The sequence below is a fragment of the Ursus maritimus genome, unplaced genomic scaffold (assembly GCF_017311325.1).
Source record: "Ursus maritimus isolate PB19 unplaced genomic scaffold, ASM1731132v1 scaffold_27, whole genome shotgun sequence".
NCBI classification, from domain to species: domain Eukaryota; kingdom Metazoa; phylum Chordata; class Mammalia; order Carnivora; family Ursidae; genus Ursus; species Ursus maritimus.
The window spans coordinates 7,943,849-7,955,462 of record NW_024425230.1 but is presented as its reverse complement, the minus strand read 5'-3'; the positions used below and the strand labels follow the sequence as shown (position 1 = coordinate 7,955,462).

At 54.7% G+C, this 11,614-nt stretch overlaps 1 protein-coding gene across 2 annotated transcripts in view; it reads right to left on the bottom strand.

The window, feature by feature from the left end:
• Positions 1 to 3,436: 3,436 nt before the first annotated feature.
• PCSK6 (proprotein convertase subtilisin/kexin type 6) overlaps positions 3,437 to 11,614 on the bottom strand; it is a 179,913-nt gene continuing 171,735 nt past the window's right edge. For both annotated transcript variants that reach the window (XM_040642686.1, XM_040642687.1), the window contains 2 exons: positions 5,950 to 6,062; positions 3,437 to 4,540 (listed from right to left, as the gene is read on the bottom strand). In XM_040642686.1, the coding sequence (XP_040498620.1) occupies positions 4,443 to 4,540; positions 5,950 to 6,062 (211 nt within the window). In that variant the 3' untranslated portion in view covers positions 3,437 to 4,442. The remainder of the gene's footprint in view (positions 4,541 to 5,949; positions 6,063 to 11,614) is intronic.

Here is an 11,614-nt window from a genome sequence, read left to right as displayed (position 1 = left end):
TTTGCAACTTTTCTGTAGTTTTACTTCGAGATTGTCTCAAAATAAAAAAGTTAAAACGAAATAATACGGAACACTTAGTTCCAGAGAGGACCACCAGGTGGGGCCCTTAGACCAGAGAGCTAGTTTTACTTGGCCCTTCTCTTTCTGGATTAAAAGAAGGGGTTTCTTTACTTCGAAAAAGGAAAGTTGTATGGATTGTATGGATGTCCCTTGCTTCCGTACATGAACAGAGACATAAATCAAACCATAGGTGGTTTTATTCATTGTACGATATCCCTATGAAGTTGAGATTACCTTTTTTGTTAATTTCATTTCTTTTGGGTACGGTTTCTCAATCTCAGCACTGTTGACATTTTGGGGCTAGATAATTCCTTATTGTGGGGCTGTCCTGTGCATTGCAGAATGTTTAATAGTATCCCTGGCTTCTGCTAACTAGATGTCGGTACATACCTCCAGCTGTGACAACCAAAAACATCTCCAGACATTGACAAATATCCCCTAGGAGACAGAAATCACCAACAGGTTGAGAACCGCTGTTTTTGGTAACAGATGTCTATGTTCTGAGCGCTTTGGTTCCTCTTTGCTCAACAGGGAGCCTAAGAGTTTTCTGATCACTCCTAGTGTGGCTGCTATATTGTGTGTGTGTGTGTGTGTGTGTGTGTGTGTGTGTGTGTGTGTGTGTGAGGGAGGAGGGAAGCTTTGGGTGGTGGGAACTAAACCCCGGGACCCAGGGTTCTGGTGGGTGTTTGGTGCTGTATCACCTAGGGGTGCTGTTCCGTGCACAGACAAACCACAGAGGCTGGGGTGTCAGGAAAGGCCTTGGGCAACCAGCCAGGAAGGATAAGTCCTGGGTTCAAGGAAAGAAAGCAGCAGAGAAGGCTGGGGTAGGACACAAACTCCTTTCCCACAGCAGCAAGGACCCAGATGCCTCCCAGCTGAATGGGCAGAAACTTAAGATGCTAGAGAATGGCCTTGGTTTCCATTATCCCTGTTTGTTCTTATTGAAAGTCCTTTCTGCCTCACTTCTCTACCTCCTTCCCTTTCCATCTTCTAATCTGGACCTCCACCACTCACCTGCTCCCAGGGGCCCCACCATACCTCAAGCATTCAAGTGTACAGCCCTCTTCAGCCATATTATGGTGATTCAAATGCAGTGGAGGGCAGTCTCCCCAAATTCAAATGCACTCTACGGCTGGCCACATTTACACCATGTTGCCCTTCCTTCTGGTTTCTTTAAAGTTCAATTCCCCTCCCTTTCCATTATAGGTATATCATCTGTAGAAAGTGTAGCTTCCCCCAACCCTTTCAAGGGCTACAAAGTATCAAGTCAGCAGTGGCCTGGGAGCAATGGAGATGAGCATGTGGGGACCATTGTGAGGTGCCAAAGAATTTGGGGACTAGGTCAGAAGACTGTCATCTCCTGGCAGTAAAGCTAGGTTAAAACAAATGCATCATGGCTGGATTTGGCCAACTGCGGAATGAACGCCCCCTCCTGCAGAGAGCCAGCCTCCCTCCCTAGAGACAGAAAGGGAGCCACCTTGCCAGCGTGTGGCCCAACGCAAGTCACTTTACCTCTAGGAGCCCCAGTCTACGCAACAACAGATTTAGAGGAGATGATCTGATCTGGACAAATCATATGATTTGTCATATGAAACAAAATCAATGAACATGTCCCACCCATACTGAGTCCAAATATCCTTAAGGTTGGGCCATGGGTGAACAGGCACTTTCTGTGGTCGGTCCTTTTTAACCAGGTGGTGTTTTGTCCTTAGGACTCTGTGAACAGCTTCTCAGCTTGCCAGCACCCTCGGCAGCCCCAGGACTGGCCGGCCCAGCCACTGCCATGAGGGTACGTGCGCTCTGAGGCTGCCTGTTGGCTTCTCGTAGTTGGCGTCCTTTGGGAATAAAAGGAATTTATTTCAGCTTCAGTCCCAAACATGTTAGACCATAGCTCTCGGTGGGTAAAGAGCTCCAGGGGGCTAAAGTGGTGCCTTGCACCAGAGCCGCTGAGCAGTTGCTGCTTTGGATTCAATGGCAGTCTCGGGGGGAAGGTGAACCCCCCCCGATATTCTGCCCAGTCCTGGCTACTGTCCCCCGAACACACTCCCTCGTTCCTTCGTTGCCTCACATTGACAGCTCCAGTCGATTCTTGCTCATGGGGGGCAGCTGCTGGGCTGTGTGGCCTACCCCCGCCTTCTGAGAGCTGCACGGTGCTCCCCTCCTCTGGCTCTGAGCTTGCTGGAAAGCTCCCTGCCGCCGTGTTCCTCTGTACAAACTGTCCCCGTGGCCACAGCTGATGGGGCTGGATGAACGCTGACACAAAGCAGGGTAACCAGGGCGAAGAAGCAGATTCAGAAAGCTCACTTAGGGAGTTTGATTGGTACCAGTTTCTCTTGGGAGATGTCAGGGGTCCTGTCATTTGTTCTATCAACTGGAGAGGCGAGGAGGACAGGCTACAATGCAATGAGGGTCCAGGTCACATTGAATGCTGGCCCCAGGGGTCCCAAGGCCCAGCTGCACCCTTCCTGAAATTCCGAGTCAACCCTGGATTCCTAAAACAGGACCCCTTACCCACTTTTGTTTTTCCCTAAGTCAGTTCTAGGTGGTGCATTTCCTTTATTTGCAGCCTTTACCAAAAATTTGCTGCAATCCAAGCAAATAGAACCTTCTGAGCTCAAAGAGCAGCCATGGTAAAAATCCCATGCAGCACAAAACCTGTGGGTTCAGGGATTTCAGTCACTGTGCAAAAGACAAGCTGTGACCTAATTAAGTCCCTCTTGGCTGCTATAGGTGAAAAGGCACGTGGTCCAGGCTGCGGAGGGCGCCCCCTTGACTGATGGCAGGTATCCCTATATCCAGCCCCTCCACCCAACCAGGCTTCTGTGGCCCGAAGAAAGTCGGTTACCAAAGGACATCCTGGGGCCTGGAACTCTGGGATGTCCCCCATGACTTCATTACACGAACATTCACTAAAGGCTGAAAACCTTCCACTTAATGACATCAAAGAGATCCAGAACCATAGATAAAGCCATTTCACACATTGGTCAACCCCCACGTTTCATCGTTTCATCGTTTCATCGTTGTGCCTTGGAAAGAAATACCGGCTTCTTTGTCATGGGATGTTAACTCTTTTATTAACTTAGGGTTAACATTGTATTTGCTTTGTGGATTTCTCTTTTGAAGTTGTGGATTCAATAAACAACAGCTGGCTTCCCCCAGCTCCTAGGGGCAAGGCAAATGCATTACAGTCAAAGAGGGGAGCAGGACAAAATGGAGAACGAGCTCGAAAAAATTTAAGGCAAATGTCACTCCCATATTAAAGGGAATTGATCAAGCAGGTCTGCATTTCAATGAAAATATATGAAATATTTGTCAAAATAATTAACATCAGTAAAAATTAGAACATGTAGCTTATAAAATGCCTACACAGGTTTGGCAGAAATAAATCCAACCGTGTCATTAGGCTCGTAGTACACACAGACACAGGAGCATCCACCTTAAGAACAAGTCTCCTGGCAAGCAGAGGCCAAGTGTATTTCAAAAGCAATTCCACGAAATGGGCAGTGATGAGATTAATGACTCATGGGCTGGGTTTCCATTTTGGTAAGAGGAATTGCTTAAGTCACTGGGGCTCCCTGGGGCTGGCCCCCAGGATACCTCCGGGGGACCCTCCTCAGAAGGCTGTGCGTCGGGTAGAGGTGATCATTTGGACCAGGAGCCTCCTGGAGACACGACAGAACGTGGTGACAAGGGGCGCTCGGCTCACCTACAGAACAGTGCGGTGGAGAAAGGAAGGGTCTTCCCATCCAGATTTGGAATCGGACATTCTAAGACATCGCTGCAGTTCCAGAAGTAGCCGACTATGGAGAAGTAGACGCGCCATCCCCAGTGGTCATATATTTTACACTCCCAAGTCTATTTTATTTACAGTCTGACCAAACCGTCCCCAGACCGCTCTGTGGCAGGCGGGGGAGCAGTGCGCACCCGGCCGCGCATCCCACGTGGGGAGACGGCCTGGGCCTGGCGGGTGAGATTCATGGAGGCTGCACAAAAGCACAGGGAGGAGAGGGATGTGTGAGGCCAAGCATCTTGCCTTTCTGCTTTGGTCTTGAAGATTCAGTAAACGTATGGTCCCAGAAGCTGCTCCCAAGTCGGAGCTGTGGGTTCCCGGAATTCCTGCTGTTCCCGTTGCGGGTCTGCCAGAGGAACGGAGCCAGCAAGCAGAGTTCGAGAGGCTATCACTGTTTGAGGAACACCTCCTTGAGGCCCACCACCCATCTGGGCCGGGTGCTCAGAGATGCCGCAGAAGGACCTTGCTCCCGGGGAGATAAAGCTGTCAGATGCGGGGCACCCCTGCGAAGGCTCTGGCTGACAGTCTGGAGAAAAGGCAGAGGGACGGACGGACAGGAGAGGCCCCGCCCTCTGCAGTCAGCCCGGTGCCCCTACCCAGCCAGGAGGCACGTGCGGCAGCAAAACTGAATGAACAGCTTCCGTTCACAGAGCCGGTTGGACTTCACCATCTCACAGAACGTTTCGTCAGCTGGGGTCCCAGCAGGAAAGAGAAAGGAGAGACATGTCAGACATTGGGGCCTGTTAAGATTGTTCCAACCATCCCCTTTCACTGGGCCCTCATGATGGGTTGGGGGAGAGGGGGGGTCACAGAGGAAATGGGGGCAGCAGCCAGGGTGGCCCTCACCGTCCTCCCCTGACATGCGAAGCCTGGTGTGGCAGAGGGGGCACCTAGCATGCAGGGGCTCACGCGGGTATAGATAACGGGGAACTCGAGGTATGGAGGGTGAAGGGGGCTGCACCAGCCGGGCCTCAGGGCTCCCGTGCATGTCTTTCCAGGTAACTATGGTGGTGGGAAACCTAGTAGGAAGACTCTGGGGTTGGGGGGGGGGTAGGGTAGGAGGGGCAGGCATGGAGGCTGCTCCTGCATCCTGGGAGCACCCCGAACCGGATGGGATGGGGCGGGGGGAGAGCTGTCAAGGCTAATGGAAAGGGGAAGGGGAAGAGGGAGGGAGGCCAGCCCATCCCAGCTGGCTGCTGGCTTGTGAAGCTGCCTGGCCACTGATGGGACCTGGGAGACCCTCTTGTGACCGCCCCACTTTCTCGGGCTGGATATATAACCTGAATAGGTGTCATTCTAAAGAGGGAGCCTTTGAAAGTACACGATTCTGCAAACCAAAGAAATGACCAACACCAAGGTGAGACCAATTTGAGATCTGCAGGGCACGCTGGGTTTGTGCCTGGCCAGAGCGGGCCGGTGACGGCTCCGTGGGATGGCCAGCTTTCCAAACTGGCAGGCCAGTTTACCGTGCCCAGAGCCGGGCTGCACTATTCCTCCCAGTGACCTGCTGAGCATGGAATCTTCCCGGCCACACCAGGCCTCCAGGCCAGCGTCCTCTGGCTGGAATCCCCACACTACTCTCTGGTCTCCCTCAGAGTTCAGGCCTTCACGGCCCTCCCTGGTCTCCAGTGGACCTCGAGGCCCAGGGCTCTCCCACAGCACAGACGCGGGGCTTCCCTCTGGGACATGGGGTCCTCGACTCTGGGCTCTGAGGCTGAGACCGTCCAGGCCTCCCGGCTTTGAGCCCCGAGGTCAGGCCTCTCCGAATGGAACTCACCACGCCCAGGCCGCGGGGGCTTCCGGCATGAGAGTGGGAATGGTAGGAGAAGAAAATCAGTTCTAAGAGTCACCCAACACATAGATCGGCCATCGCTTGGTGGCCAGGATGCCTTGCCGGTCAATGTTAGAGGCATTAAGGGACAGCAGGAGGATGAGAGGGGTCCCTGATGGTCACCCAAAGAAGTGGCCTGCACACCCATTCATGGGGGCTGCTGTTCCTGCAACTCCTTTCCCTTTCTCTTTTGACCTGAAGCTGGCGAGCTGATCTCCTCCAAGGGCAGCCCGAGGCTAACAGACCCCCGCAGCCCCCGGGCACTCACCGTTGCTGCACGTGTGGTTGGTGATGCACGTGCTCCCCAGCAGCGTGAAGCCCGTCTTACACCTGCTGCAGTTCCTGCTGGAGCCTTCGCAGCTCAGGCAGCTCTCGTCACACCTGCGGGAGGACACGGGTTCATGCTGCTGCTGGGGGAAGGGGCCCGACTGCTCCGGGCACCCCTCCCGGAGCCCCCCTACCCTCCCGCGTGGCACCCACCCTGCAACTGTCCGCCGTGATGGCGTGAAACCCCAGCCAAGCGTCTGCACATCCTTCCTCCTGTCTGACTGCACTACTGCCCTGGGGGAGTGAAGACGGTCATGGCAGGAGCCTGCCCAGGGAGGCCCAGGCCCCAGTGGCTCACAGACTCCCTGTGGCTCACCTGGACACCTTCTTGGACACTGTGGCACCCACCCCACAGCTGGCTCCTCAAAGAGCATCAGCACATGCACCCCTGGGCAGCTGCCCAGCTCTGACGGCTAGAAGGTTGGGACTCAAGGACAGGGATGTGGCAAACCCGATCCTGGAGCTGGCCTGGGGGACCAATGTGGCCCATGAGGCTGAGCAGCCTTCACAGTGATGCCAGCCTCCCCCCAGGGCAGGTGGGCAGGGTGAGGCTCTTCCAGTCCCTGCCCCAGAGATGGGACCTGGGACTCTTTCTAATGCAGAGTACGGTGACCCCCCGGGTAGGGTTGACACACTGCGGCCCGCAAGCCCCATCCAGCAGTTCTACTGGAACAGTCACTCGCTCACCTATATATCATCTGTGGCTGCTTCCGCAGTGGCAGAATTGAACAGCTGTGACGGAGACCACAAGGCCTGCCAAGCCCAGACTACTGACCACTGGGCCCTCTACAGGAAGAGCTCGCCATCCCTGCCTTAGGGCCTGCATCCACACCTCACCCCTCTGGGCCATATGCGGACCTGGGCCGCACCTGCTGCCTTTCCTGAGTCCAGCTCCTGGTGACTGGGTCTCACAGTGCTCCAGCCTGCCGCCCACCTTCTCCATGGATGCCCGCTGCCGGTGGAACCGGCCCGGGAGGCGGAGCTCAGGCAGGGTGGGCGGTGCATCTGGAGCAGAGTCCAGCTCCTGGTCTGCCCTGTTCGGGCTTTGCTGAGGACCCAGGCCACCTGCCCCGTCAGCGACTAGACGCCATCAACAAGGCTCCTGTCGGCCTCTCCCCCAAGCAGCGTTCTGCTGGGTTCTGATTTCACCTTTGTTTCTCCCTGCGTGGAGCCCCTGGGGGGGGTCACACCCTCGGACTTGATGAGAGGTGGGTTTTGTTCTGGTAAGGATGACCCCACGCTGGGGTTCAGGCCCATAGTCTGGATTCATAAATGGGTAAATCCCGCAGGCAAACTTGCCCTTCTGACGTCCTCCTCCGATAGCAAGAGCTTGGCCACCGCCCCCCAGACAACCTGGAGGGGAGGGCAGGCCTGCTGTGTGCGACCCTGTTTCTATGCTCTTTGGGGAAGCTGCTAGGGTCTGGCCCCTGTCCTGCTGCGCCTTGGAGGTGGCCCAGCCAAAGACCCCCGATGCCACAGCATAAGGGATGACTTCCCCTGGGGATCCCTGGCTTCTTTTACCGACTACCCCTGTCCTACAGTCGTCTCAAAGGCCTGGGGCCAGCACTCCCGGGCCGTGGTGGAGGGCTGCTTCCACGTAATAGTGAGTGGCGCACGCTAAGGTAGGGGGCCGCCTGCTTGTATTTGGAGAAGGTGAGCCTTCTTCCACAGGCTCGGGGTCTCCCTGCCAGCCCCAGGTGGGAATGCAGGTGTGTCAGTCTCTATGGCTGTGTAACAGACCACCACAAACCCAGCAGTTGAACTCAACACCATTCAGTATCTCCCAGTTCCACAGGCAGAGTCCTGCGCAGGCTCCGAGCAGCTCCCTGCTTGGGGTCTCACAAGGCCCAGGTCAAGGAGTCGGCTAGCCTGGGCTTGGATGTGGAGGTTCCAGGTCAAGGGAAGAATCCAGCATCATGCTGCTCCCAGGGAGGGATGATGCCCCTCCAGGTAACACCCCCACCCCCACCAACCGCCTTGAGGTCCCTGCTTCTCTGAAAGCTCCTTGGCTCTTTGCTCCTCTTGGCTCCTTTCTGCCCCTCAGGCAGTCCTTAGGCAAGGGGCTTTCAAAACACCTCTAGTTCTATGGTACCTACTTCCCCCGCAAACAGCATGGCAGCTTTGTCCTGCCAAACTCTGGAAGTGGGCCGCCCACTGTAGCCCCTGTTCCCCTCTTCCCTGCTCCATTGCAGGGGCCATGTCCTCTTCCTTCCTTTCACCTTTAGGCTGTTCCAGGTGTCGGTCAGACAGCAAGTCTTGTCACACTTCAGTCTGGGCACAGAGCAAAGCAGAAGGCAGGACTGAAGTCTCTGCTCCATTGACCGCCCGGGAGGGGAGGAGGGAGCAGAGAACAGTGGGGAGGCCTGGGGGCATGAGAGGCTAGCCACCTCTCAGGCATGAACCCCACCGAATTGCTCTCTGTCTTCAGAGAGGTCCTTGCTTGCTCTTCTGGGTCCTCTTACTAAGCCTGAAGGTGGCCAGTGCCTCTTTTGAGATCTTTATCATGGACTGTTCTCCACTTTGGGCCTCAGTTTCACGGGTCTTCTTGGCATCCTGGTTGCCAACGCAGCAGGCCTGTGTCCTGGCCAGGCTTTTCCACGGAGCTGTCCTGGGCCAGCCAGCTGGGGCTAGCCACACACCACGCAGCATCCTGGGGCCTGCAGGGGACCACACCCTAAAAGCTGCTGCTGCCTGAGTGGGGGAGGCCCTGTACAACCAAGCAGACCAAGACTAGTCTTCCTTCAGGAGGAATCCACACGGAAGGGGTCTTCGGAGCCAGGGGACTCTAAAGATAGAAGCTTCCTGAAAGGCTGGCATTTCCCCACCTCAGCACCTTGTGCGGGGCTCCTCCTGGGGTGTATCTCCAAGATCTGCTGTGTGAGCCCCAGCACTGGCCTCCCCTCTGGGGCTGAAAGCTTTCCTTCCTGTGGAGGTGAGCACCCAGGAAGCTGCTGTCCTCTGATGTCATGGAGGGGCTTGGGGGGCTGCCTACCTCCTGCCTCCTGGGCTGGGGAGGCCTTGGTTTCTGGGTGTCCTGCGGGGGGCTGGGTTCCACACTCACGGGGATACCCAGCATCCCGTGGGATCCTAGGCGTCTGACAAACCAAAGTGATTATCACCGTGGAATTGCACATTCTCCCTGGGCTGCCGTACTGAGTGTAATTACCCTTGAACCCGTGGGCTCCTTACAATGAAAGGCTTATTCAGACACCCATGCGCAGGACTCAGCAAGGCTGGGTGAAGGTGGCAAGTCTCCTATTTCAAACCAGCTCAAAAGAGGGGGCTGACCCCTGCCCAGATACATAACCCCTTGGGACCTTCTTTCGTGAGTCAAAAAACTGCAAAGACTTGGTCTCTCATTGGCTGACTATAAGGTTTTGTTTGTTTGCTTGTATTTTTGTGTTGTTGTTTTGTTTTGTTTTAAAGATTTTATTTACTTATTTGACAGAGAGAGAGAGACAGCATAAGCAGTGGCAGCGGCAGGCAGACGGAGAGGGGGACTCAGACTCCCGCTGAGCAGACAGCCCGATGCGGGGCTCGATCCCAGGATCCCAGGATCATGACCTGAGCTGAAGGCAGATGCCTAACCAATTAAGCCACCCAGGCACCCCCTTGTTTTTGTTTTAAGAGAATAAATTAGAACCCAGAGCAGTTCTCAAACACAGCCTGGGGAGGCAACCCCACTGTGGGTCCCCAGCCGTGAGCTGGAAGACAGGGCAGGGTCTCCCCAGTCCTGCTGTAATATGCGTCTCCACGCTCCCTAGTGTTGAGTTTATTTCAGAAGGAACGCCCCTCCCCCACCCCACCATCATTATCATCAAGGCCACCTTGCAACACCTCATTATTGCTCTCACCCTGAACAAGACAGGCTGCTCTGCCTGTCCTGGGATCTAGGTTATGAAGTCCTGAGGTAAGGCAATAAATATTCAGCAAGATAAGAGGACACCCAAGCAAACGGCTTCTTCTTCCACTGCTCATGCCCAGTGAGAAACGGAACACTCCAGGGCTGTAAGCCACCAAACAAGAATGGTGCATGACACAGACACAGGTGGGAGAGAGTGAGGGGGTTACAGTCTATGTTCACTGACTGCATAGGGAATGGTTTTAGAATGAGGACATTGTCTGGTCCTAAATTTTCTCTATCTAATGTAAAATGAAAAAAAAAACACAAAAAAACCCAACACATGGTTTCCTTAATTACCATCAGTGTGAATGCATCCTGGGCTGTGGCACGGCAGGGGGGTTGGGGAAGGGGGGGGGGGCTCCTGCTTCCTGCTTTGACCCAGCTACACAGTGCCCAGCATTCAAAGCTCATTAAATGAACAAAGGAATGAAAGCCACCGATGACACTGTGACTTTGGCCATCATCACTACAGGGGTCTACTCCACTCTAAGTGGGTTCTGGTACCCCCCCCCCCACCTACGGCACCCTCTACAGTGATGTGATGGGGCACCCTCCCCCAGCCCTGGGGAAGAGGCCGCCAGACTTGGCCCTCTGGCTGCTCCTTTGCTGGCACAGGGAACCACCATTCACCAGCAATCTTTTTTTTTTTTTTCTTAAGATTTATTTATTTGAGAGAGAGCATGAGCAGGGGGAAAGAGAGAGAGCAAGAATCTCAAGCAGACACTCTGCTGAGCATGGAGCCCAACATGAGGCTCGATCTCACCACCCTGAGATCATGACCTGAGCTGAAATCAAGATTAGGACGTTTCACCGACTGAGCCACCCAGGCGCCCCACCCCTTCCCCAGCAATCTTAGTCTGAGCCAGGAAGACCGTGTGAAAGGACTGCATACCTTCGGCACACTTTGTGGGGCAAGCCCGGCATCTCCTCTGGATAGAAACCTTCGCCACAGGCAGGCACGCATTTCCAGTCTTGGAAGTGGAAGTTTGCCGCACAGTGAATACATTCTTCTCTGCTGGGCCCTGGGGGGTGTGGGACAGAAGCAGAGGTCAGGGACCGCCTGCCCGTGACCATGCTTCAGGCCTGCCACAGGGCCCCGGGGATCCGGGGTTTGGTCCGGATGCCCCATGTTCCCCACCGCAGCGAGGGCTCCCAGGTGCCCACCCCGTGTCTGCACCGGGCCATCCTCACCCATGTCCCCATGTCATTGGGTGGATGTGGAGGCATGAGCCAGACCCAGAATAGTTCCTACTGCCTGTGCCGTGTCTGACGGCCCTGACTCCAAATGTTTCCTTGCCAACAGGCCTTGGTCCTACTGCTTTTTGCTAGAGGCAGCCCCGTGTGGCTTGGAGCACTTGAAACGTGGCTGCACCAAGCTCAGAGGTACTGTACGTGCAGAATACATCACACGCTGGATTCCACACACTTAGCATTAAAACAGACTGAAAAAGTGCTTACTTTTTATTCATTATATGTTGAAATGATAATATTTTAGGTACATTGGGTTAAATAAGATATGTTATTATCCTTATTTCTGCCCGTTTCTCTAGGAAATGTAACACTGTATCAACGGCTCACATTTGTGGCTTGCATATGTCTTTCGGGAGGGTGTGGGAAAAGCGAAGGAAGAGATTGGTGGGGATGGTGTGGGCAGGTAGTCAGTGTGGACAACCAGGCCATTTTCGACAGCAGAGAACGAACA